General features: G+C 40.6%; 2 protein-coding genes across 4 annotated transcripts; both read right to left on the bottom strand.

Annotated features, from left to right (window-relative positions):
* Window positions 1-248: 248 nt before the first annotated feature.
* Window positions 249-2,689, bottom strand: LOC139189334 (exonuclease V, chloroplastic-like). 2 transcript variants are annotated; one of them, XM_070808170.1, is made up of 5 exons: window positions 2,555-2,689; window positions 1,584-1,733; window positions 1,339-1,492; window positions 1,027-1,103; window positions 249-670 (listed from the first exon to the last, which is right to left on the bottom strand). In XM_070808170.1, exons 2-5 carry the CDS (start codon window positions 1,706-1,708, stop codon window positions 454-456), a joined length of 573 nt encoding a protein of 190 aa, XP_070664271.1. In that variant the 5' UTR covers window positions 1,709-1,733; window positions 2,555-2,689; the 3' UTR covers window positions 249-453. The 2 variants fall into 2 exon arrangements, with proteins under 2 accessions (XP_070664271.1, XP_070664272.1); XM_070808171.1 differs by having other exon boundaries at window positions 1,584-1,728; window positions 2,555-2,668.
* Window positions 2,690-9,624: 6,935 nt separating this feature from the next.
* Window positions 9,625-12,750, bottom strand: LOC103430000 (uncharacterized). 2 transcript variants are annotated; one of them, XM_029088497.2, is made up of 7 exons: window positions 12,619-12,750; window positions 11,808-12,213; window positions 11,564-11,716; window positions 10,893-10,997; window positions 10,458-10,667; window positions 10,163-10,267; window positions 9,625-9,932 (listed from the first exon to the last, which is right to left on the bottom strand). In XM_029088497.2, the coding sequence occupies exons 2-7, from the start codon at window positions 12,072-12,074 to the stop codon at window positions 9,744-9,746; spliced, it is 1,029 nt and encodes a 342-aa protein (XP_028944330.2). In that variant the 5' UTR covers window positions 12,075-12,213; window positions 12,619-12,750; the 3' UTR covers window positions 9,625-9,743. The 2 variants fall into 2 exon arrangements, with proteins under 2 accessions (XP_028944330.2, XP_028944331.2); XM_029088498.2 differs by having other exon boundaries at window positions 11,808-12,240; window positions 12,619-12,729.
* Window positions 12,751-14,546: the final 1,796 nt, after the last annotated feature.

Consider the following 14,546-nt stretch of genomic DNA (forward strand, 5'->3'; position numbering starts at 1 on the left):
GAAAGGAAAAGGTAAGCCGTCCCTTCCGCACCGAAGTGTTGCCAAAGGAGTAAAAGGACTGCCATCGGGACAATGTCCCACACTGGAAATGTGGGAGTATGCTTTTGGGCACCATTTTCTTAAAGGCCGGTTTTATCGACGCAAGTTCCCCATATGGGCTTGTCTCATTGAGTAGTTTGCGGTGGTGATAACTTGACACCCAAGTTTTCAAGTTCTTGACCCATCAGACTTCATCCGTTGAGCATAACTTTCAGTACAAAACAATTGAATTTTAGAATATCTGTTTGACGAAACAACAGAAACGATACATTCAATGTACATCCTAGAGCTCAAATCCAACACAGCAATTACCCCAAAAAAGCAACTCAAAAAAGAAGCAACTCTAAAAATTTATGCTTCTTGTACCCTTGTATAGGATGCTGATTGAAACATAACCAATGCAGGTGCTTTTCTCTAACTTGGTGGACTATTATAGTCTGCTTTTTTATCTTGGCAGTCATTGGAATGTTGACAGGACAGGCATTTCCATCGCTCTTCCTTAGGAGTGCATCTGGCTTCACGCTCTCCTCGCAAGAACTCGAGTCTACACTGAATTTGACTTTTGATCCAATCAGAGTCATATGCAAACTCATCTTCACCAAGTAATGAATGATCTCTCTGTAACTCATATCTGAATCAGAGACAGTCATATCAGTGTCTTTCCAAAAGGTATAGTACCAAGTATTTCAACATGAACAAACGTTTACTTGAACTATAATTGAAGTAAGGGAAGCATACTGCTTATCTTTTCATACATTGAATGATACCATAAGTCTTTTTGTTGTTGTCAGCAATGATTCGGGAAATCAAAATGGACCGGCTACTTTTTCACTCAAATGTGTTCAAAGTTCAACTATTTACACCAGATGCAATCTTTGTGGCAAATCATATATGACCCGGAATTGGGACATTCAAAGATATACCTATAGAAACAAAATTGAACAAGCAAAAGTAAAAGAAGATCTCCTGCATAAATTTTACACTTACCTCAATAGCAGCTGGTCATGAGCAGGTCGCAGGTTGCTGCACATGTTCCCATAGTGTCTCACTATGTCATCAAGGGTCTGCAAAACCAAGAGAAAGTTTTACCTATAAAAAAATGCCTTTGAGAAGTGGTAATTACCTGAAAGCTCTACGTTACACACTTTTCCTATTAACTAACCATTTAGTTAATGTAAAAACCATCAATAAGAAGCCAAACCACTTACTAAAATAAGTACAGTAATATTGATAAATCTGAAAATCATGATTTACTAGACTGAATGTATCTATTATAATTCAAGTGGAGAGACTCTTTACCACCGCTGGGAACCCTGACTTAACAGTCCTCGCTCTGATTGTCTTAGGTAAAACGTAATGAGGTTTCAAGGAAAAGAAATCATAAAACTTCTCCGATGGGAATTTATTGGCAGCTAAAGCATCCCAAATACATTTGTAGCACATCAACTGAACCCTGCAAAAATAGATGTACACAGTGTGAGTTCATTTCTTCTGCAATGGCAACGAAAAATCAGCACGAAACATAAGCTAATAAAGGTGCAGACCTTCCATTTCTTTGTTGTGATTCATGAGGAAGTGTATCTTTCACACGAGTCTTTGTGTCAACTAATATTGGGTTTCTGTTGGTTTCCGTTACAGACAGTCGAATCTCATCAATCACACCCACCATCCATACCCCTTCTATAAAACCTATTCTGATACCATAACAAAGTATAGCCAATCATTGAAAGAAAGGAAGTTAAGAAGATCAATGCTCGGATGCCATCAATTCTATGAAAGAAAACAGAGAATTGGCTGTAAGAATAAAGCACAAGAAAGAACGTGCCTATCTGACATACCAATATATAAATGTCATCAATCTCAGAAGAATATCCTGAAGCATATTTCTAAGGACTAATCCTACTAAAAGTTAGATGTTTTTGTAAGACACTCTCAATCATGTTTCATTTTCAGTATTGAGGTTTCAGATATCCAGAGCATTGTCTCATTAGGTCCCAAAAACCACATCTGGATCACCGTCAGCAATTAGTAGAGTGTATTTCATATCATTTCAATCAAATACATGATAAGTTGTATATTGACTTAAAGGGCACCATAATCTTTACAATCCAGGATTCATACTAACATCCAACCCATACAAAAAACTCCCAAGCAAAGCATCAGAGCTGCAAACTTGAGCCAGACATCACTCCTTATAGATGATAACTACTTTGTGCAAGAATGAGCCATATGATCCATTTATTAATTGATTATAATGCTAAAGAAGCCATTGAGCCATATGATCCATTTATTAATTGATCATAATGCTAAAGAATCCCTAAGAACGCTTTATCTAACTAATTATAACAAAATGCCCCACAAAGATAAATTAATAAATAGAAAGATGAATCTTGGACCTTGCATGGATTGACAGCATATAATATCAAGTAATGCCAAGATTGAATCAAGTAGTTCCACCTAAACAATGTATCAGGAGTCAAAGATTGAATCAAGAGACGCAGATGAATTAACTTACAGTGGCAGCTCACGTGTCAAACTCCGCCTATGTAATTTTACATTGCCGGTCCCAAGCCCGGATAAAGGAGGAGGGGGAGGGCATCAGGTAGTCGACAGCCGGCACTCCATGATCACGTCGAATCCTTATGAAAATGAATCCAGAACAAAATCGCGCTAAAGCTAGGGCGTCACCCGTAAGTGGCGCGCTGTGTGGCCCGAGCACAGTGATAAGTGAGCAAGGGTCGCTGTATCTCCATCGGCTCCCGGATGCAGTGTTAAATGAGCAAGGGGGCCGTAGAAACTTCTTTTCGAACGACTCCACTCAAAGTTGTTTGGGAGCATATGCTGCTATCAATTTTACACGGGACACACAAAAGAAGTACTTTGATCCTATTAGACGGGGGATGGTGAAGAAGCTAGGACAGAAGGGTAGAGTTCAAGAGAGCAAAATGCGTTTAGGAACGTGGAATATAGGAACCTTAACGGGAAAATCTATGGAAGTAGTGGAAGTTATGGTGAGGAGAAGGATAAATATTATGTGCCTACAAGAAACTAAGTGGGTTGGTAGTAAGGCAAAGGATCTAGAAAACTCAGGGTTTAAACTTTGGTATTCGGGCACAAATAGAACGAGAAACGGTGTTGGCATCATCGTGGACAAGACCTTGGTACAAGATGTTGTAGATGTCAAGAGGGTAGGAGATAGAATCATGGCAATCAAGATTGTAATAGGACAAGAACTTATCAATGTGATTAGTGCGTACGCACCTCAAGTAGGGTTGGATACGAGTTCGAAGGAGAAATTTTGGGAAGACCTTGGAGACTTGGTGCAAGGAATTGCTCAGACGGAGAAGTTATTTATAGGAGGAGATTTAAATGGACACGTGGGCAGGGAGACAGGCAACTATGGAGGTTTTCATGGTGGCCATGGTTTTGGGGAGAGAAACGAGGATGGGGAAGCTATCTTGGATTTTGCAATGGCATATGATCTCTTCTTAGCCAACACCTTCTTTAAGAAGAGAGAAGAACATGTGATCACCTACAAGAGTGGGTCGTCAAAAACACAAATAGATTTTCTTCTAATGAGGAAAGGGGATCGTATAACTTGTAAGGATTGCAAAGTTATACCAGGAGAGAGCGTGGCTAATCAACATCGCTTGTTGGTGATGGATGCACATATCAAAAGAGTGAGACAAAAGAACAAGACTTGGAAGTGCCCAAGGACTAGATGGTGGAATCTAAAAGAAGAAAAACAAGCCATTTTCAAAGAGAAGGTAATCACCCAATGTGTGTGGGATAGAGAGGGGGAAGCTAGCCAAATGTGGGATTCCATGGCTAGTTGTATCCGAAAAGTAGCAAAAGAGGTATTAGGAGAGTCCAAGGGCTTTGCCCCACACCAAAAGGAATCTTGGTGGTGGAATGAGGAGGTACAAACAAAGGTGAAGGCTAAGAAGGAATGTTGTAAAGCCTTATACAAGGAGAGGACCGATGAAAATGGTGAAAGGTATAGAAAAGCGAAGCAAGAGGCGAAGAAAGCTGTCAGAGAAGCTAAGTTAGCGGCTTACGACGATATGTATAAACGACTAGATACCAAAGAAGGAGAGTTGAATATCTATAAACTAGCTAGAGCAAGGGAAAAGAAGACAAGGGACCTAAACCAAGTGAGATGCATCAAGGATGAGGATGGAAAGGTTCTTGCTACAGAGAACGCGGTTAAAGACAGATAGAGAGGTTATTTTCATAATCTTTTCAATGAAGGACATGAAAGGAGTGCTTCTTTAGGGGAGTTGAGTAACTCAGAAGAGTGTAGAAAATACTCTTTTTATCGTCGAATCCGGAAGGAAGAAGTGGTTGTAGCTTTGAAGAAGATGAAGCATAGAAAAGCAATAGGCCCAGACGATATACCAATCGAAGTGTGGAAAGTTTTGGGAGAGACAGGTATAACATGGCTCACTGACCTTTTCAATAGGATTTTGAAAACGAAGAAGATGCCAAATGAGTGGCGAACGAGCACTTTGGTGCCTATCTACAAGAATAAGGGCGACGTGCAAAATTGCATGAACTATAGGGGTATTAAGTTAATGAGTCATACAATGAAGCTCTGGGAGAGAGTCATTGAGCATAGATTGAGGCAAGAGACACGGGTTTCGGACAACCAATTCGGGTTCATGCCAGGGCGCTCAACCATGGAGGCAATCTATCTCTTACGAAGATTGATGGAAAGATATAGAGATGGGAAAAAGGATTTACACATGGTCTTTATAGATTTGGAAAAAGCGTATGATAGGGTCCCAAGAGACATTCTTTGGAGGATTTTAGAGAAGAAAGGAGTACGAGTAGCATATATCCAAGCTATAAAGGATATGTATGAAGGAGCAAAGACTGCCGTAAGAACTCATGAAGGACAAACCGAAAGCTTTCCCATAACTGTAGGATTACATCAAGGCTCATCCTTAAGTCCTTACCTTTTTGCGTTGGTAATGGATGAGTTAACAGGACATATTCAAGATGATATTCCTTGGTGTATGCTTTTCGCAGACGATATAGTGTTGATAGATGAAACTCAGGAAGGGGTAAATGCAAAGCTTAACCTTTGGAGAGAAGTGTTGGAATCTAAAGGTCTTCGCCTAAGCCGATCAAAGACAGAATATATGGAGTGCAAGTTCAGTGCAAATGGAGGCCAAAACGAGTTAGGGGTGAGGATCGGAGATCAAGAAATACCAAAGAGCGACCGTTTTCGTTACCTAGGATCTATCTTGCAAAAGAACGGAGAATTAGATGGAGATCTCAACCATAGAATACAAGCTGGATGGATGAAGTGGAAGAGTGCATCTGGTGTGTTGTGTGACCGCCGTATGCCACTGAAGCTCAAGGGAAAATTTTATAGGACGGCAATAAGGCCGGTGATGCTGTATGGCACAGAATGTTGGGCGGTGAAGCATCAACACGTACACAAAATGGGTGTAGCGGAGATGAGGATGCTTCGTTGGATGTGTGGGCACACGAGAAAGGATAAGATTAGGAATGAGGATATCCGGGGTAAAGTAGGAGTAGCCGAAATTGAAGGAAAGATGAGAGAAAATCGGTTACGGTGGTTTGGACATGTGCAAAGAAGGCCTAATGACGCTCCGATTAGAAGATGCGACTATGGGACAGAGGTTCAGGGCCGAAGGGGTAGAGGAAGACCTAGGAAAACTTTGGAAGAGACTCTAAGAAAAGACTTAGAGTACTTGGATCTAACGAAGGACATGACACAGGACCGAGCACAATGGCGTTCTAAGATTCATATAGCCGATCCTACTCAGTGACTTGGATTTTCCAAGTCTCCAACCGAGAAGTTTTCCTCACTTGGAAAATTAAGGGAACACTACCCCAACCTACATGCTCCACTCAGAAAGCTTCAACATACAAGCTTCAACAAAAGAAAATTCAAAGAACTTAGCGAAGAAGGCTTTGGTGTATTTAACACAATACGTTGAAATGAAGGAAAACTTATTTATTGATATCCCCGATAAGCTACAAATATGTACATATACATGAGTCAAAATAAACAAACAAGATGGAGCCTTCACAAAGGTTGCTTAGGAGAAGTCTCAGCAGTCGGTAGAGCCCCAGAAAGAGAAGGCATCGAAGGGGGATCATTCAGAGCCTCAGTATTGGACAGAACCCTAGAAGGAGGAGGCATCAGAGGTTGATCATTTGGAGCTTCATTACGCGGTACAGCCCCAGAAGACGAAGGCAATAAATGCCTTTGGAACAAACCCACAAATCTCTGATGATCAAGTAAAACCTGACCATCAGTTTCCTTCATCTGGTCAAGCTTCCTCTTCATGTTTGTAGCATAGTCATGTGCGAGCCGGTGCAACTGTTTATTCTCATGCTTGAGCCCTCTAATCTCCTGTTTGAGACTCATCACTTCGGCCGCCAATGATTCAACTTGGCGGGTTCGAGCAAATAGGCGTTGGGCCATATTAGACACAGAACCTGCACACTGAACACTGAGAGCCAGCGAATCCTTAACAGCTAACTCATCAGACCGTTTGGAAAGTAGTCTGTTATCTTTGGGAGTGAGAAGGTTCCTGGCCACCACCGCAGCGGTCATATCATTCTTCATCACGGAATCCCCAACGGTAAGAGGACCAGTAGGGGAGACGAAGGATGGGCGCCATATGTTGTCTGGAGAAGGCGGGGCTGCCTCTTCAACAAGGTTCAAGTCAAAACGACGGTCGGAGGGGCCAGACATTTTCAAAGGTGTTGAAGAGAGAAGAAGTCGGACAAATCAAGATCTTAGAAGTGCAAGAATGGAGCTTCTACTGGTGGAGATTCAAGTGTGCTTTGGAACTTAATGCCAGCCCCTATAAAAAGCTGCACTCGACGGAGCTTCAGACATCGAAGAGGCGCCTGCTCAGAAATCGAAGAGGCGTTTGCTTTCTCAAAAGCTGAGCTGCTTAGAGACCACGAGGGTGATCTCATAAATCGAAGAGGTGTTTGCTTTCTCAAAAGTTGGGCTGCTCAAAGACCATGAAAGCCGATCTCAGAAATCGAAGAGGCGCTCGCTTTCTCAAAAGCTGGGCTCCTCAGAGACCACGAGGGCCGATCTCAGAAATCGAAGAGGCACCTACTTTTCCAGCCTTGTCAGCACCTGTCACACGCACACTCAGCTTTGCGGAAATTATGGGTATTCTGTCGAAGACTTCTGGGGAAGTAGAAAACACATGAATCTTACTGTCCAATCACCCACTTCCCACACGCAACAATAGCTCATGGGTACCACAGATAACTTTGCCAAAGTTCTCTGCCAAAGTTGAGCACGTGAAGCTTGCAGCTCCCACTACATCGCTCTGACCAAGAAGGGTAAAAGAATAGCAAAGAAACAGCACTAACAAAGTTTAGACCCATAAATTTTAAAGGTCTAGCTACCATATTATTACCCACAAGGGTAAAGGAACAGTACCACTGCTGGATAATTGGAAAGTCCCTGTGTCTCAACCTCTGTGCCTCGTGGCAAGGTAGACTAGCAAACATGCCCAACCTTTACTCACATCCGAGAAAACACTCCCAACAAGATTGCTTCCTAAAAAATCGAAGAGGCACCGTCCTCCGAATCTCGAGAGCCAGACTCCCAACATGATTACTTTCTCAAAAATCGAAGAGACACTGCTCCCCGAATCTCGAGAGCCAGACCCCCAGCATGATTGCTTTCTCAAAAATCGAAGAAGCATCGTTCTCCGAATCTCGAGAGCCAGATACCACATACCACTTTTTCAAAGTGCTCTGACAGAGTTAAAACATGTGAAGCTGGCAGCTCCCACTACCGTGCTATGACCAAGCAGGGTAAAGGAATAGCATTACTACTTGTTGTTAGGGAGACTCCTATATATGTCGACCTCCATCCCCAACGGACAGGCAGACCTGCAAAAATGCTTAACCCTTCCTCATATCTGAGAGGGCACTCCCAACGAAGCCTTTCGAAATATTCAGCTTTCTTTCACCCCGATAATACCTCTGCAAACAAGCTATACTAGAGCAAGAATATCTCATATCATCAGGGTTAAAAGCAAGAGTATCCCATATCATGCTTTTTCCCTGTCTTTTCCTTTGGCCTTGTTTTTACCTGCAAGACAAGGAGAAAGAGAGCAATCAGTCGGCACTTGAAATCAAGCTCCCAACCAGGAACTGACTGCCTGGAACCCCTTACCTGATTACTTACCTGGCATTGCTCTCGAGTACTCATCTTCAACATCTTATGTTTCCAGGGAAGATACCGCATCTGCTTGAGGAACAGATAGGGCAAGTGCGAAGGATACAAGGAAGCATGTGGAGACAAGCGTAACAGCACACGTGCCTATACATCCATTACTCTGTCAAAGGCAAAAGTATCCCATATCAGCAGGGTCGAACGTACTCTAGATTTGATGGACTTGTTTTGACCCTCAAATTCTTCAGTCGGCCTTATACTCTGGAGGAAACCAGAAAACCCTCCAGCTCAGTTCAAGAATAAGCCTGTGGAAAGTTATTTCTTCAAAAGCAAAAGTATCTCATATCATCTCTTCTCATTTTTCTTCTCTTTATCCTTCATGCTGCTGCAAGATGGGGAGAAGGTGAACAATCAGTCGGAGCTCTGATTGCTTACCTTGTCTGTCACCTCTTTCAGCAGACCCCCTAGCTCGGCGACTTGGGGGACTCCTACTACATGGTTTGTATCGCACTTGACCAAGCCTGAAACTACAAGTAAGCTTCAAGTGAAATTGATACATTACCTTGTGCATCTCCACCAGTTAAAGATACCACCCCTGGATGGAGGAAGAGTACTTCCAGAGAAGCTGCCACATCTACCTATGAGACAGATAAGGCAAGTCAAGATGATACCACACTCCGATACTTAGAAGTTTCGTGATTACGAGATCATTCTCCCACAATATTTCCTAATGTCATTTGTACTCTAATGTCATTTGTACTAAATCATTCACTTGTACTCACTAAAGGAGAGCTTAAACCTATGTACTTGTGTAAACCCTTCACAATTAATGAGAACTCTTCTATTCCGTGGACGTAGCCAATCTGGGTGAACCACGTACATCTTGTGTTTGCTTTCCTATCTCTATCCATTTATATACTTATCCACACTAATGACCGAAGCAATCTAGCGAAGATCACAAAAAGCGACCGTTTTCGCTACCTAGGATCTATCTTGCAAGAGAACGGAGAATTAGATGGAGATCTCAACTATAGAATACGAGCTGGATGGATGAAGTGTAAGAGTGCATCCGGCGTGTTGTATGACCGTCGTAGGCCACTGAAGCTCAAGGGAAAATTTTATAGGACGGCAATAAGGTCAGCGATGTTGTATGGCACAGAATGTTGGGCGGTGAAACATCAACACGTACACAAAATGGGTGTAGCGGAGATGAGGATGCTTCGTGGGATGTGTGGGCACACGAGAAAGGATAAGATTGAGAATGAGGATATCCGAGGTAAAGTAGGAGTAGCCGAAATTGAAGGAAAGATGAGAGAAAATCGGTTCCGGTGATTTGGACATGTGCAAAGAAGGCCGACTGACGCTCCGGTTCGAAGATGTAACTACGGGACAGAGGTTCAGGGCCGAAGGGGTAGAGGAAGACCTAGGAAAACTTTGGAAGAGACTCTAAGAAAAGGCTTAGAGTACTTGGATCTAACAGAGGACATGACACAAAACCGAGCGCAATGGCGTTCTAGGATTCATATAGCCAACCCCACTTAGTGGGAAAAGGCTTTGTTGTTGTTGTTGTTGTTGTTGTTGTTGGCAGCTCACGTGTCAATCCTTCAAACAGTAATTGATCTACACCAGTTATAAACTTCAGAAGCTTCAGAGCCCATACAACTTCAATCGATTTGACACGATCTTTAACCCTTTTTACAGCCTGCCCACAAATATAAGCAGATTGTAAATGTGCATAGGAAACATGGAGCTACGAAAAGGTATGGAAAAGTGCTTTGTACTTTGGCAAGTAAGAAAAAGGTTCCATTCATCTAAAAAAAGGCTGAATTCTAGTTCAACATGAACTATGATTTTAAAATGCCAAGAGTCAGCTAATTCATGCAGGACAAAACCCCAAATACTACCAAATCGTAACTCTTTTTGAATGCTTACCTCTTCTTCAAGTTTTACATGGCGAGCAATACATGCTTCCATAGCCTTACTCACTTCTTGCATGCCAACAAGGAAAACAAGCTCCATGTTTCGGTCATACCATTGCTATAATGGACATGTAATGAGAACAGATCTAGGTCAAATATCTTTTGAAATCGTTAAGTTGGTGGACAGAAAACTTACATTAAACCCTCTTGCAAAGTAATAATAGCATTCAGATTACTAAAGTTAATTATTCATAGTTACTACTACACCGGCACATTGCAAATACTATCTCGAAAAAACAACCATATACCACGGTTTCAATGTCGATGATACTAAAGTACGTGACACTCAACCCTTTCTTCCTACACAGGTGCAATGAGTCCGCCACCCGAGTCATCTTCTGGGCACTCTTCAAACCTACAGCATCCTCGATATTGGGTTCGGACAAAACTGATAACCTGCTCTTCGGATCCCATTTATCTTCAATCAATTTGACACGAACTTTAGCTTTTTTTACAACCTGCCCAAAAATATAATCAGATTGAAAATGTTCGTAGGAAACGTGGAGGTATGGAAAAGTGCTTTGTACCTTGGGAAGAAAGAAAAAGGTTACATTTCGTCTAACAAAAGCTGAATTCTATTTCAACATGACTACCAAATTGTAACTTGACTACCATAGGAATCGGCTAATTCATGCAGGACAAAATCCCAAACCCCAAGTAGTAATCACCTTTTGAATGCTTACCTCTTCTTCAAGTTTTGCATGGCGAGCAATACCCGCTTTCATTGCCATACTCTCTTTTCGCTTGCCAACAAGGAGAACAAACTCCATTTGTTTTTCACACCATTCCTGTCAGTGACATGTACGGAGAACAGATCTAGTTCAAGTATCTTTTGAAATCATTAAGTTGGATGGACAGAAAACTTAAACTAAAACCTCTCACAAAGTAATAATAGCTTTCAGATTACTAAAGTTGTTTATTCATAGTTACAACTACACTGTGCCCATTACAAATACTATCTGGAATTAGCGACCATATGTGGAAATTAGAAGCATTTGTGAACACACACCGGAGAAATGGGGATTCTCAATCTGATTCCGCCTCATTTTCACTTTCCAACTGAAAATTATTCAAATTTCAAATTTCTAAATCAAATATTTTGCTTTAGACTCATACACCATTGATGTGTCATAAAGAAAAGCAGCAAATTTAAATCAATCTATTGCATAGAAACCATTGCATTATCATCGCTATACAATTCAAAAATCAATCCCAAACATTCAATGTAACCATCCAAATCCATTACCAAATGATTAACAATCAAACAACAGAGTTTCAAAATTTACAAACATAAAGCAAAACCAATTTTGCAAAGACCTCAAAAAAAGAATCCGAAAGCCAATAAATTCCATACACTGCCAGTAATGTCGGTGACAAGCAAGCCCTTCTTCCTATACCGGTGCAAAAACGATTCAGCCACCTGAGTCTTCTTCTGAGGACTCTTCAAACCACCCGAATCCTCAAAATCGGGTTCGGAGCAACCCGATAGCCTCCTCTTTGCATAGCCCTTCTCCCAATAATGAGATAAAATGTTGTAATGTAAATTATCTAAAACACCAAGTCAAGAGAGGATAAAAATTATAAAGCATCAGACTTACAAAATGAGAAGATGTGATATTTGGGACCGGGGAAGTAACAAGGATCCTGTGTACCAGTCGATCTTCAAATCCAGCATTTCGAGCAGACTCAGAATTCAAATGCAGATGATTATAGTCACGTCTCACTTTTGAGCACTCTATGACATCTTCATTCGTGAATACTCTAGCTTGCTTTAATGTATCTCCAGTTCCAAGAAAACTAGCTGGTGCTGACAAAAAACCTCTCAAATAAGGTAGGTTGACTGAGAGTAAGTTCCGGCTGAGCATAATTGTAAAGGGTTTATAAACGCTGTCCGACAGAGCAGCACCCCAACAAAGTTATGTTCATTTTTGCCTTTACCAGATAAGTGTTGTCCTCTCCATAGAAAATACAGGTCTTGGCATACTAACTAGTGTATGCGTACACCTGCACCATCAAAGTACACCTTCAAACCTTCAATACACGTAATGTTTCAGGAATCAGGATCATGGGCAAATTAGTTTTCGCGTATATTGCTAGACTGAAGTGAAAGCCTTCATTTTTTCCTCATATCATTCCTATGTTGCTTGTACTAGGCATTGTCACAAACAATTGGCAGGCATAAATTTCAACAAAACATAGATACACCCAGTTATCAAAATGTTTGCTAGGATCGACCCGCGAGATTCCAAAAGCTACAGATGATTTATTATTCATATGAATGTCAAAAGCATTGCCGGTCGAAAACTAGACAAATGAAAATATAAAATCTCCAAGCAGAACATTAGGCGTTTGGAAAAGCAATCTGCATACAGTTGGGAATGCGAGAACACGGATTGGGTTGATTTTTACCTGATATTGGTCGCCTTAAAACAAATGCATCACTTGGTCTTTGTTTTTTAGGAGAACTGAAGAGAGGGACTGAGAGAGAAAAGGCAAACGAAACTAGCAAATGGGTTGCTGCCTGTAGTTAAGGAGAGATTTTTTAGTGTATCACACGAGGTGGTACCATGTGTTCCTATATAAATCGTGGGTTATGTGTGTTAAAAGGATAATAAATTAAAAATTAAAATTTTTCACCACTTTCATAAAAACACGTGATGTACCATCTGTGTTCCCGTCACAACTAAACATTTCTCGTAGTTAAGCGTCTGGTTAGTATTCTACTTGAATCCAATTTTTTAAACTCAAAACCAATTTTCAAGTTTTAGACCTTAAAATCTTGTTTGGTATGACTATTTTTAAAGGGGTGTGATATTCACACACCTCTTTTTACTTCTCCCACACCATTTTGGTTTTCGACTGTCGGATCGGATGAATTAAAGAAGATCAACAGACATAAATTAACAAGGGGTGTGTGAGAAGTAAAAAAGAATGTGTGGATAGCACACCCCTTTCTAAAAACTAAATTCAAGACTAACTAAAAAATATAGTCTATTATCTAAAAACATAAAAACTGAGTTTTTAGAGTTTTTAAACATAAACTCACTCCTTTCCTTTCTCTCCCTTGTCCTTCTGACTCCAAATCTATCTCTCTTTTCTTCTCTCTCTCCTTTTTTTTTTTTTTACCTTTTTCGTCTTTTCTCCAATCCACTCTCTTCATTCTCTCGGCTCTTTCTCTCACTCTTCTTCCTCTCTATCTCGTATGATCCTCTCTCTTTTTTCTCCTTCCTTCAATCATCTTTTACTTTCTTTCCTCCTCTCTCCTCTTTCTCCCTCTCCTGCGACCCCCTCTGTTTAAATTTCTTTGTCTAGTTTAAGTCGTAAGATTTAAAATTTTTAAATCGCAAATCAATCAAGTTTTTAAGTCTTAAAGAAAATTGTTTTCAGGAAATGTTCTTAAGAAATGATAAAAACTTTCAAATAGAATACCAAACAGGCTCTAAGCATTTTACACTTTTTCTTCGTCGGAGACCTCTTCATCAACGGAATGTAAAATATTCATACTATTCACCGGAAAGATGTAAATAAAAATATATATTCACATTCTTTTATATCTTTACGGTAATCTCCACAAGTTAAAGGGAGAAAAATAAATGAAACCACATATTTTTATCTCTTTAGAGATGCAAAGTGCGACGTAAATACATTTCATAAAAAAACCAAATGATGATTCTTCAATACGCTTTTCAAATTGCTTTTCTAAAAAATTACTTAGATAGATTTTTAGTAAAAAATTCAGAATGTTAATAAAAGCCTTGTAGTTTAAGTGCTTCTCGCAAAAGAAATTCCAAACGAATTCTTAACGTTAAGACTCAAATATTGCAAGTTGGAAAAATAGCATGCATTGGGAATCTTGGGATGGTATATGAGGCTATGAGCATCGTATTAGGGCCACGTTCCACTATGCAACTTGGTTGGTTTCCTGTGGGCAAGCTCGTATTAATTGTATTAGAGCCAGGTGATAGCATCGAGTCATGGAATTAATACGACCCCTTTTTTTCTTTTTCTTTATTGTTAGATTGGAATTACACTAGGGCAAGGCAAAGCCAAAATACATTAGAAAAGCCCACACAAAGGACAAACAACGCTACAAATCATATAAACAACATACAACAGGGTGAAAGAGGGCTAAAGACCGACACAGTCAACAACTACATGTCACCCTAATTCACTCCAACACCAACTCTATTTAATGTGGGCAAGGTAGACCATCTTTGTTCATAATATGTACAATCAAAGATGGGGGTCTTTCGACCCAAGTATAATTGTTCATCTTCGAGCCCTTGCTCCTCGAAATCTTGCCAAAGGAGAGAAGGGCTACCGTCGAGACAATATCC

Source organism: Malus domestica, chromosome 11 (assembly GCF_042453785.1).
Source record: "Malus domestica chromosome 11, GDT2T_hap1".
In the NCBI taxonomy this organism is placed as follows: Eukaryota; Viridiplantae; Streptophyta; class Magnoliopsida; order Rosales; family Rosaceae; genus Malus; species Malus domestica.